At 31.9% G+C, this 21,953-nt stretch overlaps 5 protein-coding genes, 1 long non-coding RNA gene and 1 pseudogene across 9 annotated transcripts; 1 reads left to right on the top strand and 6 right to left on the bottom strand.

The window, feature by feature from the left end:
- Positions 1 to 792: 792 nt before the first annotated feature.
- On the bottom strand, positions 793 to 1,128 carry LOC147933311 (uncharacterized). The gene has a single exon (XM_087477395.1). The coding sequence runs from the start codon at positions 1,126 to 1,128 to the stop codon at positions 793 to 795; it is 336 nt and encodes a 111-aa protein (XP_087333521.1).
- Positions 1,129 to 1,805: 677 nt separating this feature from the next.
- LOC147933312 (uncharacterized) lies at positions 1,806 to 2,180 on the bottom strand. The gene has a single exon (XM_087477396.1). It carries the CDS (start codon positions 2,178 to 2,180, stop codon positions 1,806 to 1,808), a length of 375 nt encoding a protein of 124 aa, XP_087333522.1.
- A 306-nt stretch (positions 2,181 to 2,486) lies between these two features.
- LOC104732744 (uncharacterized) lies at positions 2,487 to 4,533 on the bottom strand. 3 transcript variants are annotated; one of them, XM_087477613.1, is made up of 9 exons: positions 4,347 to 4,533; positions 4,135 to 4,160; positions 3,962 to 4,034; positions 3,662 to 3,871; positions 3,426 to 3,548; positions 3,126 to 3,183; positions 2,929 to 3,002; positions 2,746 to 2,844; positions 2,487 to 2,647 (listed from the first exon to the last, which is right to left on the bottom strand). In XM_087477613.1, exons 1-9 carry the CDS (start codon positions 4,461 to 4,463, stop codon positions 2,609 to 2,611), a joined length of 819 nt encoding a protein of 272 aa, XP_087333739.1. In that variant the 5' UTR covers positions 4,464 to 4,533; the 3' UTR covers positions 2,487 to 2,608. The 3 variants fall into 3 exon arrangements, with proteins under 3 accessions (XP_087333739.1, XP_087333738.1, XP_087333740.1); XM_087477612.1 differs by having other exon boundaries at positions 2,746 to 2,831; positions 4,347 to 4,532; XM_087477614.1 differs by lacking the exon at positions 4,347 to 4,533 and having other exon boundaries at positions 2,746 to 2,831; positions 3,662 to 3,874.
- A 738-nt stretch (positions 4,534 to 5,271) lies between these two features.
- Positions 5,272 to 6,380, bottom strand: LOC147933313 (uncharacterized). The gene is made up of 3 exons (XR_015574143.1): positions 6,258 to 6,380; positions 5,953 to 6,037; positions 5,272 to 5,542 (listed from the first exon to the last, which is right to left on the bottom strand). It is a non-coding gene; the product is annotated as an uncharacterized LOC147933313 (long non-coding RNA).
- A 4,252-nt stretch (positions 6,381 to 10,632) lies between these two features.
- On the top strand, positions 10,633 to 12,913 carry LOC104732746 (uncharacterized). The gene is made up of 5 exons (XM_010452326.3): positions 10,633 to 11,205; positions 11,515 to 12,173; positions 12,251 to 12,322; positions 12,410 to 12,458; positions 12,539 to 12,913. Exons 1-5 carry the CDS (start codon positions 11,131 to 11,133, stop codon positions 12,629 to 12,631), a joined length of 948 nt encoding a protein of 315 aa, XP_010450628.1. The 5' UTR covers positions 10,633 to 11,130; the 3' UTR covers positions 12,632 to 12,913.
- Positions 12,914 to 13,115: 202 nt separating this feature from the next.
- On the bottom strand, positions 13,116 to 14,239 carry LOC104732747 (uncharacterized). Its single transcript, XM_010452327.3, has one exon. The coding sequence runs from the start codon at positions 13,945 to 13,947 to the stop codon at positions 13,309 to 13,311; it is 639 nt and encodes a 212-aa protein (XP_010450629.1). The 5' UTR covers positions 13,948 to 14,239; the 3' UTR covers positions 13,116 to 13,308.
- Positions 14,240 to 17,484: 3,245 nt separating this feature from the next.
- On the bottom strand, positions 17,485 to 19,252 carry LOC104732748 (F-box/kelch-repeat protein At3g27150 pseudogene; annotated as a pseudogene). Its single transcript, XR_015575212.1, has 2 exons — positions 19,160 to 19,252; positions 17,485 to 18,965 (listed from the first exon to the last, which is right to left on the bottom strand). The product of XR_015575212.1 is annotated as an F-box/kelch-repeat protein At3g27150 pseudogene (transcript).
- Between the last annotated feature and the right edge of the window lie 2,701 nt (positions 19,253 to 21,953).

The raw sequence follows: 21,953 nt of genomic DNA on the forward strand, positions 1-21,953 counted from the left end.
CATTGTTTTGATAGATTTTATAATTTTAATAAATGGTTACAAATAGGTTATACATAGATTATAAATTAATCCATATATTAATTATAACAAATAAAACTTTAATTATAACAGAAAATCTTAATAGGGTTATTCCAAATTGATAGTTCATGGATATTCCAAACTTTATTTACGGAAGATCACATATATGGTTCCAAATATCTAGAATCAATATTACCAATTTATTTCCACAGATTTTATTGATAAACTATATTAATAAAAAAGTTATTAAAGAGATAAAAATATACTCTCAATCATGAAAAAGGAATCAAATCTCGCTAATTTAACAAGATTAATCGTGATATTGAGGATCGTATTCAGAAATTAAAAATTAAACCTTAATGCTAGATTAGGAATTCCTTTTATTTATATTATAATTTTAGAATAAAATATAATTTATATGATTGATTTGAAAAGTTTTTAAGGTCCTAATATAGTATTAATCGTGATCTTCAGAATCTATTTTATTTTAAAATTATAATATAAATAAAAGAAATTTCAACCCGTGCTCTAACACGGGTCCTAATCTAGTTGTCTTAATATGTGTGAAAAATCCTAAACATCAAACTATTAGGGATATAAACTTATAAAGTATAAAAAGATATTATATCAAATCAACTCGAATTTATTAAAAACAAACTTTAATTATTAAGACCAATAATATGGAAAATAATATCCAAAAATATGAAAACATAAAAATAATTTAAAAAAAAAAAACACAACTCCGCCAATCTGAAGAAAAAGTGATGGTAATTTTTATAACACCATAAACCTACAAAGTTTCATAGAATATTCTAGGGCTCCCTTTTCTACGATACATCGATCACTGTTCAAGCCGACGAGTTCGACGACACCGGAGAATGCACCACAACTGGTTGGAGGAGGTAATCGAATCTTTGCACAACCCATTACAACAATTCCTTGTGATGTTCCAGATTCCCTCGATGAATATCCTCTAGCCAATTCAATGTAAAAATACCGTGTATGAGAATCCAAAGGAATCACAAATTCATCATTAAACATTACATATTGACCATTGAAACCTGTTTCCACACTTATTCTGTATTCTGGAGTGTCGTCTGTCCATGCCATAACTATATATTTGTTAGCACCAGTGTTCTGTTTTCCACACTTATACTGGGAAAAAGTAGGATCCACTTATCTCCGTTTTTATCTTCACGTCATCTCTAACGTATGTCTCGTTGTTTTGACTCTTTCAAGTGACTCTAACCTGGAAATTATAGTTTTGGCCCTAATTGGCTTTTAAACAAATGGCTTAAATAAAAATGATCGAGAAAACCGTGCATGGTTTATGAAGAGATTTAATTGTAACAATTGATAAGTCTATAATATTTTCTTCTACTGTTTGATATATTATATGCGTCATAAACTTCTCAACATATAACGGATATATTTGAATTTATCAAATCATACAAGAATAAGATGGGATCATGTATATGGGATAACTCTTATATAAAAAATATATTATATCAAATCAACTGGAATTTATTGAAAACAAACTTTAATTATTAAGACCAATAATTTGGAAAATAATATCCAAAAAATATTAAAAACATAAAAAGAATTAAAAAAAAAAACACAACTCCGCTAATCTGAAAAAAAAGTGATGATAATTTTCATAACACCATAAACCTACGAAGTTTCATAGAATATTCTAGGGCTCCTTTTCCTACGATACATCGATCACTGTTCAAGCCGACGAGTTCGACGACACCGGAGAATGCACCACAACTGGTTGGAGGAGGTAATCAAATCTTTGCACGACCCATTACAACAATTCCTTGTGATGTTCCAGATTCCTTCAACGAATATCCTCTAGCCAATTCAATGTAAAGATACCGTGTATGAGAATCCAAAGGAATCACAAATTCATCATTAAACATTACATATTGACCGTTGAAACTCGTTTCCACACTTGTTCTGTATTCTTGAGTGTCGTCTGTCCATGCCATAACTATATATTTGTTAGCACCATTGTAAAGTTTCAAAAAATCTCTGTCATCATTTGTGAGTACTCGAGAGATCCGCACGATTAGCTCTGTACTTAAGTCATGTTCAATTTTTCGTTTTCCTTCACGAATCAATCTCCGTTTTCTTCTCGCTTCTCTCGACAAGTTTATCATCGAAAAAAGAAATGAAAAAGTAATTTAAGATTTGGAGTCTTAAGGTTTGAGAGTTCTGTATATATATAGAGTGGAGTATTGAAATGAAATAGTCGTTAACGTTTTGTAAAATATGTTATGCACATGAATATATTATTTTGGGCTTCGAGTTTATCCACTTTATTTTTTATCAATTTTTTGTTTATCGCTTAATCATTTATGTGATTCGATTAGTGTAGTTTGTAATTATCCAACGTTGTTGTTTATTTCTTTCAAGTGAGATCTGTTTTGTGGTTTGGCCCAAAAGGCTTTTAATAACGGTCCAAATAGAGAAAAATGATTAATCTTGTTTGATCAAAAAAGGTTTGTACCAAAATGTTGAAGAATACATACATATTAAGCCAAATTCACTAAATTTTTAAGAGGGTTTCTTCTTCAGACCAATGTGTCTAATACGCTTCAGTTCTTGAGATCCACCCTTCAATCCTCTGCAAACCAGTAAATTATAAGAGCAATGAGTTCATGTGAATCTTTTTTTTCAGGATTTTATAAGAAACAAAACAGTACTAGATTTAATGTTTGTTACCTTCGGAACAAATAGACAAAACTGTAGTAGAGAAGAAGCAATATCAAAGTGATGATGGAGAAAATAACGTATATCATATTCCTCTTCTGCATAACATAACTATGATTAAATGTACAAGAAGATATTAAACGAGTTTTGGTATGATGTCTCTAAAAAGAATAGATAAAAGTGTTTAATTATTACCTTTGGTTTTTTAGACAAAGGCCTTGAACCTCCTGAACATGTATGTGCATCACAGAACTGGCGCAAGAAGAAGTCTACAGTTTGAAAGTTAGAATCCCATAAGAGGTGATGAATTTTTATGGATCAATACAGAAGTAAAAAATGTTGACATAATATACAAATGTTTTGTATCAGGGAAGGTTATAAACTTATAATACCGTGAAGACGGTTGGCTGATGGACCCTTATTTACCGGAAAACAACTATTAGCCAAACTCTGCAATGCCACCAAACAGATCAGAGATAAGCACAGAACACACGAAACAAAACATAGAGAACATGGTCAGAAATGAGAATCTTTCAATGACATATTCTTTCTAATTATCAGAAGTTATACAGTTTCTATGAGTTTTAGAGTCCATCTTTGATCAATTCAGAACCGAAAACTTCGTATTTGATTGCTTTAGTAGTATACTATACACTATGCTGATTGAACAAGCTTTTCCAAGAAATCATTACCTCACATAAGTGCCGGTTTCTTGCAGCAGCTGCAGGATTACACTTAGACTTAAGCCGAGGCGTGCCTACAACAAGATCACAATGCAATGCTCCACAAAGATCCGCCAGACATTTACCATGACTCTGATTTTCAAAATTTAAAACCGCACAAAAATTAAATACATAAGAACCATAAGATATGAATCGTTATAGACACCAAAGAGTATGAATTTTCACAGAAATACAAATCTGCATACCACATTAAGCAAATTGTAATGGCGTGAATCGAAATGCTTGTCGAGGTACTTCTCTTCATAAAAAGACTTTTTGCAGAATCCACAACGCCACTCGTTTATATCTGAATGCACTTTGTGCTCTTCTTGTTCTCTATAAATGTCATTGTCTCGATGAACTCTACAACCACTCGGCAACTGATACCGCTCCTTTTCCACATACGGCATGAGATACTACTTCACAACAACAACAAAAATTCAATGTAAAATTCAACAGATTTGCCAAAAAACAAATAAAAACCAAAGCTTTCACAAATTCAATACCTCTTGAATGATGTTCCAAGCAACTCTGCTACGTTCCCTTGAACAATGAACCTCATGAGAACCGTCTTCTATACTGAATTATATGATCTATCCAAGCATCAGAACTGATTTATAACGAACCCCTAAGCGAGTTTAATCAATCACTAGAGACGAAATTTTTAAATTCACAATACCTTCCATCTTCAGGATCTTTAAAACTCTGTCGAAACAAAACACACAAAGCTTTACAAATTTGAACCAAAGTAATGATTTTTCGAGAATTCGAAGTAAAATTCCAAGTATATATCTAATCAGAATTCAGAACTGAGTCAGATCGAGTACAAACCCTAACGTGATTTACACATTCGTAACAAGAAAGAGCTGAAAAAAGCCCTAAACTTTTTACCTCGAGGTTCTGTTGAATTACAGAACTGGGGAGTGAGAATCCCCAAAAGTGAGAAGAGATAAAGAAGAAGAGGAGAATGAAACGAGATGGGGGGCATCTCCAATTCGATCTTTCCATCTTCGTTCGTACACACACGAAACGATCAAAGAAGATTTCAAAATTGAAAAAAAAGGTTTAAAGGGGTTGGGTTATTGTTGAATAGTAGTATTTATATTTATTTATCATTGAATTGAATTGTAATGGATTTTGATTATTTTTTTCGTAAAAAAAATCCAATGATTTTAAACAAACAAAACAAAAAGTGTCTTTCATTGCACTAAATCTTTTAAAATGCTTTCAATTTATTTCCTTTTCAAAATTAATCACTGACTAACCCCTTTCCAAAACTTTTAATATTTTTGTTATTAATTTGGGATTTTTGTTATATTATTTAGGGCATCTTTTAAGAGCTAATTAATTTTGGTTATTTCGGTCCAAAAGCCCACTTATCATTCAATAAACCTACAAAAGATCAAGTCAAATTACATGAAGTTTAAGGTAAATTGAATTATTAACTTTAACGAATCCCACATCGGGAAAACTTGGAGATCTAAGCTAGTATATAATAAGTATGACTTCTAGCATTGGTGTACCAATTGGCTTTGAGGAGGAATAAGCTCATGCGTCTTCCCATGGTTTCATAATCCTCGACCCAATAGGGTTCAATCTAACAAGTAATGGATACATATATGAAACCAAGAATGATGAATCTCTAAGGAGAAAACGTCTTCGAAGGGAAGAAACATGAGCCAAAGCCAATTGGTTTTTTTTTATGCTATATATATGTACTAGTGTTGGACAACAAAGTAGTTTTAAAATCAAGGTGTGAAAAATCAAACATAGAATACTCTTAATACTTCAAAGATGCCTTAAATTATCAAAAGTCTAGAGTAAGATATATGAAACAATGAAAATTTCAAAAAAAATAATAGCAATAGTTCATCATTGTTATATATGAAGTAAATCCCATTAACACTTAACTCATTTTTCCCAGCAAAATACAATACTCATGTTTGGAGGATAAAAATTTGAATTTTGTTTCCTCCTCTTGTAATATTTTGATGCTGTTGTTCTCGTTTTGATACACCTTAGCAAGAAAATCATTTCTCCATCCACATTGTTGTAATGGCTGAAAGTCTGAAACTAATAATCAACACCTGCAAGAAAGAAACTTTTAGTTAGATGTGTGAGATGAGAGAGATAGGTTATAGAAATGAGAAACAGAGTATATGAAAATCAGAGCCATATCTAGAAGTAGTTAGATTACGCAAATACTGAATGGAAAACAAATACAAATCACAATCAAGTAATCTACTAATTTAATTACAAAGATATTACAAAGTTAACACATGAGCTCTACAGATCCTTGAAAAAACAGATTTTAAATCTTCATTATAAGTCACCTAGTAATTATTTTAGGGAAACATATCAGTTTTGAAATAGAAAACTACACACATTATGAATATATATATCTTTCAATCAGCAAATATTCTACATGATCTAATATTCAAATAAGCATTTGAATAACACACAAAAGATTGAGACTGGAAGTAGTAAGAGCTCTTACGTTCATCAGGTTCACCAACTCTCTTTACTTTTCATTCATGTATTTCTCTTTACCAAATAATGATGCATCGTGGTAGTACTCATACCTATCACAAATAAATCAAACAATGCTTAGATTTGTCCACTTGAATAAGATATCAACTGAATTCAAAGATTCACAAACCATAAATTATCATATTTGTAGTAGCAGAATTCAAAGATTCACAAACCATAAATTATCATCAGCATTTTTAACCAGACTCATGTAAAACCAGAGAGAATAAATATGCGAGAGAAAATACATTTGAATAAAGAGTAGTGAAAAACCTGGATGGACTTGTTTGATAGATTTTTCAAATATAATTGTAGTTTATATAGCAAACAGAAGAAGAAAAAAAACACGATGTAGATGAGAGGAATACAAAGAAAGATTGTGAAGAACTCGAATTTGGATTTTAAATAGGAGATGGATCGGTTGTAAATTACTCTGAACGTGGAGGTGTTTAGTGGGAGTAAAATTAGGGATAAAGTTATTTACAGCTTTTGTTAGTAAAAAAAAAAACTGTAAAACACAGAGAAACAAATATAAAGCCTATTAAAAACCCAATATTTTGTTCAGTTTCGTAAAACATGGAAATTGGGTCAGTTTTTTTTCCTGTTTTTTTTTTTCCTCTTTTCACACGATTTATTGTAATTGTTTTTATTTGATTTTTTTTTCTTAAAACAAATATAAACTAAAATCTGATGTGTCAAACTTTTATTGGACAGGTGACTTGTGCTTTATAGGATAAAGGATGAATGATAACCGCCGCCCATAAATTCTCTGAATTATGAGGGAAAGTGTTAGATGTTGTGCGACCTCGGTGAAAGGCTTTCCAAAACTTGTTAATCTATATTATGAAAGTTGGCCAACTCTCTCCATCCTCCTTCTGCTACATCAGTAATGGAGAGAGTGCCACATGTCCATCATTCTTTATGTTGGTTGACTGATCCTCTTCGTCTTCCTTTACTTGATTTTCATAGTAACTGCTATTTCGACCCTTTTCGTCTTCTCTTGCTTTGATTTTTGTAGTAACTGCTCCTTTATAATATCTCTCACATCCTGCAGTTTTTTTTTGTAGTGAACGAAGATGTGGAAGATGAAGGTCAACTATATAGAAATGAGAATTTGAAGATCAAGCATATTCAGAGAGTACTCTTTTGAAGAAATCACCAACGAGACTTGGCTTTAGAATATAAATTAGAATTCTGAAAATAACAGAGGACTGAACTTCTAAAGAAAAAAAATGTCTTATACTGATATTAATACAATCTTAACATCATCTAGAAATTGTCTAATTGAAACTGATTAGTATGCTAATTTTTCCAAATAGCTGATGGGTATAGCTTGCGGCTTTTTAGGCTTCTCAAGAGTCTATATCCACGCATGAACAAATTTATATTGATTGTAACTGGTTATTTTTTGTAGCTTACCTATACTATGTTAATGCATTAGTAATTATTTATTTCTTTTACTCAAAATAGATTACAAGTTAGTTCATCATGGGACTTGCATGCTATGTTTTGCTTACTGTTTTCTTTAATTATTCCTATATTTCTTGCTTTGGTACGGTGTAGCAGGTTCGAAAAAAACAAATCCTTATATGGCAGGAGTCGTGAATATATAGAGAAATATGTTTAATTAGTTCTTCTAATTATAGTTTGTAAGTGATTATATACATTCTCATTCGATAACAAACAAGAAAAATCAAAATTACTCCATCTGCAAACGGTGTTTGTTTTCCTTCTCTGCAAACTTTTTTTCTATGACTCTATCTGCTCAACTATATATACACATGATTGTACGTTCATTCTCACAATGGTGAACCTTAAGAATTTTGTCTTTGAGTGGTGTTGTTTCTAAATTTTTGTTTTATGTATTTAGGGCCGGTATGTGTATTGTTAAATGTAATCTTACTATAGAATAAGAAGAAACTGGTCATTTTGTGTTTGATTCTTAATAGATAGAATAGATTATGAGACTTGGGAATTGGTCAAATTTACTACAGCTTTTTTCCTGACTGCTACAGTGCCAGAGTAAAAGAAAATTCAATCATGTGTGGTGGCTAATCCAATTTCCAGTCACATGATATGATATTGATCATCATGGTTTGTGCTTTCGTTTTTGACTACTCAATATACAAAATGATATTGACAGTAAAAATGTAATCGTTCGTATCATCAAAAGATAAGCTGCGCAGTGCACGGGTACTCATCTAGTGCTAATTAATTTAACCACATCAACTCTTAAATGCCACTCTAAAGTTTTTTTCTTTTTTTCTTTTTTCACTATCAATCAAAAAGAGTTGAATGATTGATTTTTTATTTGGTATTTTCCTCTTGTAAAATAATTCTGTGTTGGGATATGAGAGAAAGAATTATGAAAACCAAACCGCGAGATTATTTTGGTTCATGTATGGAGAAAACAATGGAACTATATATATAAACGTTTTCATGGTATATTTCTTACCTTTGGTCTCTTCGTTTTAACAATGTAAGTAGAAACATTGCAGAAGCTCTATAATGTATATATAACTTAATACCAAGTTTCCAATCCGGAAATTTTATCCATATGTTTTAATTACTGTCGGATGCAAAGGAAGAAAAGTAGTTGCTTTCTATGTGATGGTTGAGAAAGTGTAATAATGTGTTCTAACAACTTCACTTGTTTGTGTAATTCAAAGCTGTTTTATTTAATCAGAACATTAAAACAAATCATCAATGACTCTTCTCAGCTCTCCCTTGATCATTGCTACCGATGCAACTGTAGCCCCTCAAAACTGCATATATAAACCCAAAAACGTTATAGTGAGAGTCAAGAAAACTGAAATATGTCTCTTCCAAACATCAAAAACATTGGTCTTTCAGAAGTAAGTTACCTTGGTTTTGAGATTCATTGTGAGGAACTTATTGAGTGTGTGAGATCTTACAGAGAAAGCATCCATGTGAAGATTGCTCACAGTTTGCATGATGTCTGCAACTACGTAGTCTTTGTAAGAACATCTTACTTCGATCACAACTTCTGTTTCTTTTAGTTTAACTATCAAATGTGTCTTATCTCTGAAAACAGTGACTTATTCGGTTTCTCCTGAATTCTCATCGATCTTTGTGCTGTCATCGTTGTTCCCTCATGTCTCTTCGATCGACACAGAGTCATTAAGTTACAATATTCTTAGCCTACGACTAAATATCAAAATACCGTTTTTTAAGGATTCATCATGAAACCGAAGCACAAAATCACCTATGACAAGTTGACAACCCAATGTCCAATGAATCTAAATTAATATCAAAAGAAGGAATTTGAGATTTGGCATAGAGAAAAAATGCACCTCACTGATCGGATTAGCATGAACAGTTCCTTCGTATAGCCTCATACCCATCATGGGTAACCCATGTATCGGAACAAAGCAAAAAAAATCCTTCAAGTTTCCGTACAGAGGACACAAAGTTAGGGTTCTCGGGGAGAGCTTCTCTTACCTGACTGTATTATTTCGACCCAAAAGCCCACTTAACATTAAATAAGCCTACAGAGGATCAAGTCAATTACATGAGGTTTAAGGTAAACCATATGATGATAATACAATGTCGGCATAGAAATTGAATTATTAACTTTGACGAATCCCACATCGGGAAAACTTGAAGATCTAAGCTAGTATATAATAAGGATGACTTCTAGCATTGGTTAACCAATTGGCTTTGAGGAGGAATAAGCTCGTGCATCTTCCCATGATTTCATAATCCTCGACCCAATAGGGTTCATTCTAACAAGTAATGGATACATATATGAAACCAAGAATGATGAATCTCGAAGGAGATAACGTCTTTGAAGGGAAGAAACATGAGCCAAAGCCAATTGGTCTTTTTTTTTTATGCTATATCTATGAATGATAACCACCGCCCATAAATTCTCTGAATTATGAGGGAAAGTGTTAGATGTGGTGCGACCTCGGTGAAAGGCTTTCCAAAACTTGCTAATGCTAATTAATTTAACCACATCAACTTTTAAATGCTACTCTAAGTTTTTTTTTTTTTTTTCACTATCAATCAAAAAGAGTTGAATGATAGATTTTTATTTGGTCTCTTCATTTTAACTTTTAACAATGTAGAAACATTGCAGAAGCTCTCTATAATGTATATATAACTTAATACCAATTTTTAAATCCGGAAATTTTATCCATATGTTTTGATTAATTACTGTCGGATGCAAAGGAAGAAAAGTAGTTGCTTTCTGTGTGATGGTTGAGAAAGTGTAATAATGTGTTCTAACAACTTCACTTGTTTGTGTAATGCAAAGCTGTTTTATTTGGAGTTACAAAAGCACACCAACGAAATCACACTCACTTACTACTCCGTCCTAACCAATCATTTTTATCTTCTTTTTTTTTAATTACTATTTCTCCTAACTCATGTACAACACTTTTTTTTTTCTTTTCAACAACTTATGATACAACTTTATTTAATTCTCACCCTAAACCAGATTTAAATTAATATAATGGTTTTCAAATAAAAAAGATCAGATACAAAAAAAAAAAAAAAAATCAAATGTAAGCATATAAAAATTAAATTTTTTTTTTCTAGAACATCACATATTTTTTTAGTAAAAAAACTTAAAATAGTTTTAAAACGCGTAGTAATATCCAAAAATTACTCAGACTTTAGTTTTGATTACAGAGTTTTTTTTTTTTTCCCAAAAACACATTAATTTAATAATTTATCACCAGAAATTTTTCGTTTTCTTTTTTGTTTTGTTTCAATTCTCAGCCACTTCATATCAACAACTTAAACAGACCCAATATAATTCATTCTTGTTAGACTCCTTTGTTACATAATTTATCCTTAATTTTCTATCAACCTTTCAAATAAATTAAAAAAAATTCTGAGTTCTTTCAAACTTTTATAATTTTTGTGGGACCCAGATCTCAACAAAATTCTCCTAAAACATGTGTTGTGTGTTGTTTACAAAGGCTGACAAATAAAAACAAAATTTTGTTTTTTAAATTTCGAAAACTTCTTGTATAGCCGTTTTAGGTGAGAAACCCCCAAACAAACAAAAAAAAAGCTTCGATTTTTATTTATTTCTTCCTTTGGTTGAGACTTGAGAGAGATTTTTTTTTGTTTGCCAAAGAAGAAAGTTTCGATTTTGAGGTTTGTAGGGGCAATAATGGGTGAATCCGCTGTTCTATTTCAACATTCCTACTCGTTCGCTGCTCCTCCTTCTCGTCATGAATCTCATGAGGTTTGTATTTGATTCTGCGATTTATTTGATTCCTCCCAATTTCGAATGTTTCATGGTTTCAATGGCGATCCAGATTGTAAAGTTTTAAACTTTAGAGTTGGAATGATGGATATGAATCTTGAGGTTGATTTTGTTGACAAGGATCTAAATTGGGTTTGAGTTTTGAGCTAATGATTTTGATTGGAAATAGTTGGATTCACCAAAAAGTTTCTAATTTTGGTTGGATTTTACCAGAAAGTTTCTAACTTTGGTTTGAGATGTTTTTGTAGATTGTTAAGATTTTGACTTTTGTTTTGTTGGATTTTGCAGGATAATCCAATTCATGCGCTTAGTCAATCAGTTTCATTTGGAAGGTTTGTGACTGAGAATCTTGAATGGGGGAGATGGTCAAGTTTCTCACATAAGAAGTATGTCGATGAAGCCGAGAAGTTCTCTCAGCCTGGATCTGTTGCTCAGAAGAAAGCTTTCTTTGAAGCTCATTACAAGAGAATAGCCGAAGCAAAGAAAGCAAAAGCTGCAGATGAATCATTTGAATCTGATCCTAAACAAGAACCTGAAAGTGTTGTGGTGTTGCTTAGCACTTTGGAGACATTGACTAAAGATGAGGTTAAGGAAAACGAGCGTGATGCAACTGAGTTAGTTATGATTAGAGAAGAAGAGTTGGTGTTGAGTATTGAGAAAGATGACGAGCCCGAAAGAAAAAGTGTTGCGGTTTTGGAACAAGAAGACGCTGAAATGGATACCTCGTTAGTTAAACCCGTAGTTGCAGATGATTTGCAAGAGAAAGAGAAAGAGAATCACTCAGAGGATGCAGAGTTGTTGGAGAAGAGCTATTTGGTTGGAGAGAAAGAAGAAGAGAGAAGATCCGTAACCAAGAACTCATCGGTGTTTAGATTTTCAATGGAGACATCAGCAACTTCAGAAACTACGGATAAAGCAATGGAGGTTGTTCTCTCACAGGAAATAAGGTAACAAAAGGAGCTTTGATTGTTTGCTTTAGAAACTTGTCCTCCATCTGATTGTTTGCTATTGTGTAATTTTGCAGTGAAAAACCGATAACTCGTAGATCGCCAAAGAAAAACGAAAAGCCAGTTAGTCCTAGATTTGGTTTCTTGAGGTATGACTGATTTGTTTCTTCTTCTTGAATCAATGTGCATTTGAATTTGATGTTCTTGTCCTAATGTATACTGTTGTTGTGATGTAGCTGTTTGATGGGAACTAAAACTGAAGATCAAAACCCGACTAAGAAGAAGGTAAAGACTTCGATTTTAACTCACCATGAGAAGAAGACATTTGAAGTGAAGACTAACATTAGCTGCATTGTTTTTTTCAGAGAAAGACAGGTAAGAAACCAAGCAAACCATTTCTATGGCTTTGCTTCAAACCTGAGATGGTTGGGGAAACAGAAGCAGCAAGAAGAAGGTAAAAAACACCAAAAACAAAGAAGAGGAACATCTGAGAACGCTTTGCAAATAGAAAGATTGAACCTTCTCTGTTGGCTTTCAAATCTTTTAGAAAGATCTGTCCTCGGATTCGTGTATGGTAATAATAATAAAAAAGGAATCTTTGAGTGCACAGTAGCAAACAAAACCGAATAGCGGAAGAAGGTTTGTTTCGTTTTTTTTTCTTTCTGGTATTGTATCTTTTTGAACCTTTTGTTGTATGTAAGTATCTTCGTCTTCAATGAAAAAACTGTCTCCTTTCATAATCTTATACGTGATTTGATATATTCATGTTATAATGTTGTTCATTGAGATGTGACTGCAGGAACCTTAATTCTGATTTAGAATGGGATGAGTTCTTCAGCAAAGGTATGAACTTTACAGAAATTATGGTTATAAAATTATGATAAATTTGCAAAAGAAAGTATAGTTGTTGGAGACTTTGGTCTGATTTGGAGTGGAAATGAGTTGTTGAGAAAAAGGTTTCAACTTTATATAAATTACAATTATAAATCAAAGTTTTTGATTGAAGAACCAAATCACATTTACATAGATAGAATCATCAATCATTCATCCCCAAAGTTATTAAAAATGATAAAATTTACAAAAGCAAAAGCAAAGACAAATCATTGGGGGATAATCAATTCAAAGAGATAATCAGTCAAGTCATCATTTCTTCAACCAAACACCATCCTTCTTCATCAAATTCTTCCACATGTTCCATCATCATCATCATTCCCACATCACAAAAACTCATCCTTCCTTCATCATCATCATCTTCATGTGATATATCTTCATCTGTTTGACCATCATCATCATCATCACTCTGTATTTTCACAATTTCTTCTACAACACATCCTCTGTTTTCATCTTCTTCTTCTTCATCTTCTTCATCATATTCATCATCATGATCATAGCCATAATCATCAGACATAAGGTCAAGGATTCCGGTAGCCGAGAAACCGGAAAGCTTCAAACCGGGTCTGGCCTCCCGGCCCGAAGCGACCTGCCAAGTCAGCATCTTGTAGGAAACGTCACTTGATCTCACCTTCGAAGAGCCTTTAGTCTTGGCTTTGGATTTGGTGATGGGATGCATATGGCACTCAAGGCACCTTGCTTGACCACATTTTCCGGTGAATTTGGAGTGATTGGTCGGCTTTGATGACACTTTGGTAAACAATCCAGCGGTTGGGCGTGAAGTCAAAGGGTTGACCAGCTTCGATTCGGGCCTTGGATTCAGCGACGGAGGTAGAACCCGGTAAGTCCTCACCATGCCGTGCTGCTTGCCTTCTCGCTTCATCTCTGCCGTTGATTGATGAGACCTTTAGAACAAAGTGAAGAAGAAGGAAAGATGTAAAAATGTGAAATGATAAAAAAAAAGGTTGCTTGAAGGATATAACAAGAAGAGGAATATGCTTGCGGGACAAGGAATAGTCAAAAAGTCAAGACAAAGTCCCTAAAGTGAAGCTTGTGGACCAAATCAAAATGAGTTGTGTAGATAACTTCAACTGTTCAATTATTGGAATTTTTCTAACTTCTTGTTATTCTTGCAGAAAAAGAAAAGAAAATAAATAAGGTGAGAACTGAGAACCAAACTACACGCAAATTCCCCCTTATATGTTTAATGTTTTAATTTAGTAAACCTTCTTTATAATAACTAGGACTCAGACCCCTGCGATGTCGCGGGGGAAGTATTTTAGAAAAAAAGTAAATAAAATTTAAAATTTAAAATTTAAAATTATACTTTATGAAATCATTTGAATGTAATATAATAGTTTGAATACATAAACATTAAACATAAACTGTTACTAAAAACACAACCATCAAAATGAAAAATTATAACAAAAAATATTATGTAAACTTTGCAAAAAAACATTGTTTAAAGTATTATAAATGTAAGACATTATATGCAGAATTATGGTCAAGCTACAATTTAAAAAAAAAATCATTATGACTAAGTGATCCTAACTGAGAATATTGAACTAATAGTTGTAATGAGTAAATGTAATTTCCGATTAAATAATTATAATTCAAAACAAAATAATATAAATTTTAAATATTAAAGTAGTTTTAAACAAAATGTTACGATAAATAGACGCAACTATAAATTCTATATTAAGTTTTATTAAATTTCTATATTTCTATAATTATTTCTAAAATTTTAGTTAGATTATAGAATAAGTTGAATATTAGGTATTAATATTCAAATTATTTAGATTAAACATAAAACGGAAAATTTGTTTCAACGAACAATGATTTGTTAGTTATTGATAAAGAGACAAATATATAGAAAGTGCAAAAGACATCACTATTTAAAGACACACCTAATAGAACGAAAAGTTGTGATAAAAAAATATGAATAAAATATAGTGAAAAGCCACAACTCTACAATGAACAGATACAACTGTTTGAGTTTTTAAAAAAACAAATAAAAACAATTTTTTTTTCTTTTTTGTTAACCCAGGTATCCCAACACTCCCCGAAATAAATCGGTTCGCTTGGACTAGCCACGTGGGCGGCCAAATGGCACTCCACGTGTCGGCTCCTGGAACGCTGCAGCCCGTATGTGAATTCCGCAGTGGCCGGGGCTCGAACTCATGATGGCGGGTACCTCAGCTGAGGGTCTTTTACCACCAGAGCTAGAGGCTCCGATTAAAAAATGTAAAAAAATTTCTTACAAAATAATACTAAGTAAAGTCGCAACTGTTGTTCATATTTATTAAGATTGTTATTATTATTTTTAACTATTAAACTATTTTTAATGAAAAGTTACGATAAATAGAGGCAACAGTAAATTCTATATTGAGTTGTATTAAATTTCTCTATTGCTATAATCATTTCTAAAATTTTAGCTAAATTATAGAATAACATTGAATATTATATATTGATATACAATTATTTAGATTCAACATAAAATAGAAAATTTGTTTCAGCGAGCTTGTTAGTTACTGAAAAATAGACAAATATAAAGAGAGTTCAAAAGACATGACTATTTAAATTGACACACCTATTAGAACGAAAGTTGTGATGAAAAGATATCAATAAAATATAGTAAAAAGACACAACTCTACAATGAACATATACAACCGTTTGAATTTTTAATTAAAAGATGCTACGAAAAATCGCAATTGTTGTGTCTGCACTTGACTACACCTAATAATCCATATAAACTGCTTTTAAATAGAAAACGTCTTTATTACCATATTGAAAAGTCAAATACAAAAACTCACTATGTAATCCATCTAACTCTTGGAAAAACACTCTAGGTATTTTCATTAAACTTTTATATTTAAAATTAACTAAATGATGTAAATTAGATTCATCATTCCAAAAATATTTTGTTAAATCAAGAATTAGAGGAATTTCTTGACTTTTAAAAGAATGAATGCTAGAAAATAATTTAGAAAAATGTATAAACTGTTAAGATTGAAATTTTAGTTGATTTTGTGTCATGCCAAACAAAATGAAAACAGTTCAAACAAACAAATATATATATATTTCAAAAGATGTGAATGTTTCAATCAACACAACTTTTCAGTGAACAGTTGCAACTTTTCATAAATAACCGTTTTAATAATCCATCACGACTTTTCAGAAAATATCCAAAATGTACGATTGAAAAAACACAATTGTTGGTTGCATTTATTCGGATTGTTATTATTATAAATTATTGAATAAAATTGAATATTATATATTAATATACAATTATTTAGATTCAACATAAAATAGAAAATTTGTTTCAGCAAGCTTGTTAGTTACTGAAAAATGGACAAATATAAAGAGAGTTTAAAAGACATGACTATTTAAATAGACACACCTATTAGAACGAAAAGTTGTGATGAAAAGATATCAATAAAATATAGTGAAAAGACACAACTGTTTGAATTTTTAATTAAAAAAAATTACGAAAAAGTGCTACGAAAAATCGCAATTGTTGTGTCTGCACTTGACTACACCTAATAACCCATATAAACTGCTTTTAAATAGATTACATCTTTATTACCATATTGAAAAGTCAAATCCAAAAAATCACTATGTAATCCATCTAACTCTTGGAAAAATACTCTAGGTATCAAACTTTTATATTTAAAATTAACTAAATGATGTAAATTAGATTCATCATTCCAAAAATATTTTGTTAAATCAAGAGTTAGAGGAATTTCTTGACTTTTAAAAGAATGATAAATCTAGAAAATAATTTATAAAATGTATAAACTGTTAAAATTGAAAATTTAGTTGATTTTGTGTCATGTCAAACAAAAAGAAAACAGTTCAAACAAACAAATATATATAGATTTCAAAAGATATGAATGTTCCAATCAACACAACTTTACAATGAACAGTTGCAACTTTTCATAAATAACCGTTTTAATGATCCATCACGACTTTTCAGAAAATATCCAAAAGTTACGATTGAAAAAACACAACTGTTGGTTGCATTTATTCAGATTGTTATTATTATATAGATTTGATACTCCATTGTCTAACCGACACTATTAGAATAAAACTTTTAGGCTACTTATAAAACTGTTAACAAATAATAGTACGTAGTAGATTTATAGTTTATTAAAAAATTATAAAAAATATCAGTTGTTTTAAGTGTTTTGATATTTAATTATTTGAAGGAAAATTATGTAATAATGTAAAAACTAATAACAAGCAAAACAGTTTCGAGCCTATAAATTCCCATTTTAAGCAAGGAATTAGGAATAGGTTGTTCTATTGAAGCAAATGTTCCAAAAATATACAAGGAGCTTAGGAGGGCTTTTTGACTGGCGGCAACAAATCTATATAAGATGCAAACAACCTTATAATTAAAAACAAAATGATATAAACCTTTTCCACATAAACATAAATGTTTTAAATTGATAACACAAGAGAGAAAAAAAAACAGAAACATTAGCGTTATACGTCTAAACACAAGACGCAAACGCAAAATAGAAAAATTAACATTCGAAAAGAACAATAATTTTAGCTACGTTTTGGCGTCAAGATCGCCAAAACTTATTTTTAAACATAAGCATAAAAAAGCAAACAGAAACAAAAGATGTTGCTAAGCTTGTCTCATAAAGCTTAAGCAATCATCACACAACAGTTACGGATAAAATGATTGAGCTGAACACCATCACAACAATGTTTATTTTCCTCCCAAACCATCTTTCCCAGCTTTGGAGATGGACGACAAGTGTAAACCGACATTGTATTGTTCCACGGTTGAGCAGATGAACCCCCAATCACCAAAAGCATATTGCCAAGTGACTTAAATGCAACTCCCCAACCTAAAGCGGCATTTGCTTTCACAGGCACAACTCCGAGATTTTGCCAAGCATTTGCGTCTATATCATAAACCCATAGCTCGTTCAACCATGTTTCCAGCAAGTAGAGGTTGTCGTTGACCACTGCAATAAGGGGTGGAGATTGGGGAGTCATGAACGTCATGCCTTTGAGCATGTCTGGAATCAACCTCCATGAATCTGTTATCTCATCGTAACTTTCTCCACAAGTTAGATGTACATCATTTTCATCCCGACCACCAAGAACGTAAAACTTACCACGCAAGAAACATCCAGAGCTGATTTTTCTTCGCTTATTCATTACATGCATCGCTTTCCACGTTTTTGTGTCAGAATTGTATCTTTCGGCAACGTTGACAACTTCAGATTTCCCCTTGTCGCTTGCCTTAATCCCTCCAGCAAAAAAAGCATCGGTCCCATGTCTCGCAGAAGCATACATCACACGCGGTGTGATCATTTCAGTATCTTTGATCCACTTGTTTATCTCTAACTCGTATCGCCACACCACAATACGCTCCACCTCCCTTCCCGTGACTATCAAATGCGTACCTGCACTGATCGTTTCCTTATCTCCATGAAAGAAACAATCGTCAGAAGGAACTTTTGGAAGTTGTCGGAAATTTTTGAAATCTTTATCAAACATTGTCCAACAAGTTTCACCGCTCGAAAGCATGAACACGCACGGTTGCACAAATCCGCGTTCTCGCCTCACTCTAAAAATCTCACGACTTTGTAGCAATTGTGAAAACTGCTTGTTGAGAAAATTTAGTTTCCAATATTGAAAACATGAAACACGGGCAAAGATCTCGACCTCAAGCTCGAACAAAAGCTTAGAAAGACCGTAGCATGCATCTTGATCGTTGAGACTTGTTAGATTCTCCACTGTGTTTAGAATTTCTCCTTTTCCTTCGTCTTCCACATCATAGCAAGACTTTATATTCAGGTCAGGGAGTTTGGACTCAATGCTAACGATCAGACTCCTCCTCGGCTCAGGGATTTTAGCTTCGTCTTTTGACATCTTGTGCTGTAGACACCAAATCACAAAAAGAAAAAAACATATACATAAATAAATTGTCACTTAATAATATGAAAATGAATGCATTATTATATAAGCTATTTTAATAGAATTCTAATAGGAAAGCACCAATGGCGAAGATAGATATTGATGATTAAGTATTTAGAGTATGTTTCACATAAGTAGTTAGTACGTTAATATACCTTGAAAGTTGAAAGAGAAGACTTTTATTGGGTCTATCACTCAAATCTTGGTTTGACTAAGTTATTTAGAAAGATGAGGCAGAGCAGTAATACAATTACTAGAAAGTTACTAAGATATATATAGTAAATCCTGCTTGTAATCTACAATGTAGTCAATGATCTAATTAACCATCTTCTATAAAACAATATTGGTAAAAATACTTTGATAACTTTGACTGTTTTGTTAGGTTTTTAATTTTTTATTTAACTTTTCTACCATAAATTATTAGTCAATTTACAGTTTGACTGATATTTTTTTGGTAAAATGAAGAATTATTTTTGATAATATTTAGTGGAGATTAATATTTGGTACCTTTGGTATATTTAGTCAAATGTTCTTCTTAACCATCTTCCATAAAACACAATTTGTAAATATTTTTATAACTTTGACTGAATTTACAGTTTTGACTGGTTTTTTTGGTAATCTTTTTTTTTTTCAACGTTTTTTTGTAATCTTGTAATAAAGAACTAGATTTTAACCCGCGGTATACCGCGAAATTATTTTTTTACTAAAATCATTAAATTTTAAATTGTAATTGTTAGTTAATTTTTTACGTTTTATATAAAGTTTAAAATTATATAATTGTATTTTGATTGTTAATTCTACGATTTAATCTGCGGTTTATATACAACACAATAATTTATTTTTGTTATAAATTAATTTCACCAATCCAAGATAAAAATATTCGGAGGATGAGCCAGAATTCATTACAAAACTTATTAATATCCGTTTATATTATTAAGTTGTACCCGTTTGTTTATAATAATCATGTATATAGAGGTGTCAAACAGGTCGGTCCACATTTCTTTTTTCATGGACCGCAGCGGGTCAACCCGCTAAGACCGTGGTCGTTAAAGTTATGCCCAAGCATGTCCTCAACCTAAATTTTATATTTGTAGTTTTTGGGACAACCCGCCAACCGCAGACATACCTTGCTAAAATCCGTAATCCCGATAGACTTAATTGTAATGACCATCTTTTAACGGTACACCAAAGACCTATAATTTCTATATAAACTATATCTTTAGAAATTTATTACTTTTTAGTATAATATACTGATGGTCGTAGCGATGGATTATTGACATTTTAAATTTATAAGAATATCGATCATAACCCGTCCCATAATAATTTAATAATTTATTAAATAATATATTTAAAACATTTTAAAAATTAAACTATACAGAAATCTGACTGTTTAGAAATTTAATTTTTTTTTGTTTTATGTATTTTTTAGGGATTTTATTTGATAATGTTACTTTTCTACAAATCTTGTTATAGATTAAATATTTTATATTTAGTAGAGGAACTCTTTAGATTTTCTATATATTAAAGACGGAAAATCTGGAAGAATTGTTTTTTAAATTAAAAAATTTGAAGTAATTGAATATGATTGATTGAAATGAATATAGAGTTTTCTATATTGGAAAAGCGAAAATTTTGTTTAGTTTTGCAGAAAATTAGGTTCAGAGGTAGAGATAATTTAAGAAAATTATATTGGATTGATAGGAGAATATTTAATTAACATACCTTATTTTGCATATTTCAATTTTTTGTTTTATTTTTTTTTAAAGTATTTTTATGGTAATGGCATTGGTTGTAAATACTTTTGAACTCCAAGTCTTCTTCTCAAAAATGCTGTGAAATTAATAATATAGATTATTGAGTTTTTTTTTTGGTAGGGATGGGGAGCCCCATTATTTATTAATAATAGGAAAAATAATTACAAATGAATTTGCCTTAGGGGGCATAGACCCAGACACATTCTCTCTTAGAATCGAAACAACATCAACAGGAACCAAAAGAAAAGAATGAAATCCCATCGGTAAGGTAAAAGCATGGTTAACATCAACAGGAACCAAAAGAAAAGAATGAAATCCCATCGGTAAGGTAAAAGCATGGTTAGCTAACCCGTCAACCAAACGGTTAGCCTCCCTATACATGTGAATAATCTGGACTATCCAATCTCTAGCGATAGAGTCATAGAACAAATGTACCAGAAAAGATAGTGGGTGCACTTCACATATCCCTGTCTTGAGAAATTCAACCACAATTTCCTAATCAACTTCCAGTTCTATCCGCGTAAACCGCTTCTCCCAAGCCATATACAGACCATAATACACTCCCCATATTTCTACGAGAGGTGTAGTACAGCTTCAAATGTTTAACCTACACACCATTCTCCCTCCTCATTCCGTAATACACCTCCTGCAGTAGCCAGACCTTGGTTACCACGAGAAGCACCATCTGTATTCACCTTAACCCAACCTTGTGATGGTACATCCAGCCAACCATCCTTTCCACACGAACCACCTGACCCAACTGCCCCAAACTCGTTGCCTGCGCAAATGACACCTCCTTTGACAGCTCTTTTGTAAAACGTACATGATCCCTCCATCTTCTAGTAAGAATTATTGAGTTGACGAAGATAAAAAAAGTTTGACTATTTTTTTTCTTCAATTTCACCTAACTTGCTTACTTTTGATACATTTCCATGTTCCAAATGTATTATCAACGAAATTGAACATGTTAAATATATTTCCGAAGTAGATGGAACATTAGAGAAACTAGTCAACTACTGATATGCGCAGCCAAGTGGCCAGATGGTTCGTGGCTACCTCTCGGAACGGTAGCGGCTTAAGTTGGATCTTGCATAAATAACTCTTCTATACCATGCCTAAAACTAACTTAAGTAGATATGGGTTATGAATTGTACATTTGTGCGCTAAGCAACTCGGTGCCAGATTGGCTCGTCCA

Source organism: Camelina sativa, chromosome 12, assembly GCF_030686135.1.
Source record: "Camelina sativa cultivar CO46 ecotype springtype chromosome 12, ASM3068613v1".
In the NCBI taxonomy this organism is placed as follows: domain Eukaryota; kingdom Viridiplantae; phylum Streptophyta; class Magnoliopsida; order Brassicales; family Brassicaceae; genus Camelina; species Camelina sativa.

Bases quoted from the DNA above. Each gene is read 5' to 3' on its own strand.
- LOC104732744 (XM_087477612.1), bottom strand. From the start codon at position 4,463: ATGGAAAGATCGAATTGGAGATGCCCCCCATCTCGTTTCATTCTCCTC. The intron at 4,035-4,134 runs GTATTGTGAATT...CATATAATTCAG, and splicing joins AAAGATCCTGAAGATGGAAG to TATAGAAGACGGTTCTCATG. The intron at 3,549-3,661 runs GTATGCAGATTT...TTTGAAAATCAG, and splicing joins ATTACAATTTGCTTAATGTG to AGTCATGGTAAATGTCTGGC.
- LOC104732746 (XM_010452326.3), top strand. From the start codon at position 11,131: ATGGGTGAATCCGCTGTTCTATTTCAACATTCCTACTCGTTCGCTGCT. The intron at 12,174-12,250 runs GTAACAAAAGGA...GTAATTTTGCAG, and splicing joins GTTCTCTCACAGGAAATAAG to TGAAAAACCGATAACTCGTA. The intron at 12,323-12,409 runs GTATGACTGATT...GTTGTGATGTAG, and splicing joins CCTAGATTTGGTTTCTTGAG to CTGTTTGATGGGAACTAAAA.
- LOC104732747 (XM_010452327.3), bottom strand. From the start codon at position 13,947: ATGAAGCGAGAAGGCAAGCAGCACGGCATGGTGAGGACTTACCGGGTT.
- LOC147933312 (XM_087477396.1), bottom strand. From the start codon at position 2,180: ATGATAAACTTGTCGAGAGAAGCGAGAAGAAAACGGAGATTGATTCGT.
- LOC147933311 (XM_087477395.1), bottom strand. From the start codon at position 1,128: ATGGCATGGACAGACGACACTCCAGAATACAGAATAAGTGTGGAAACA.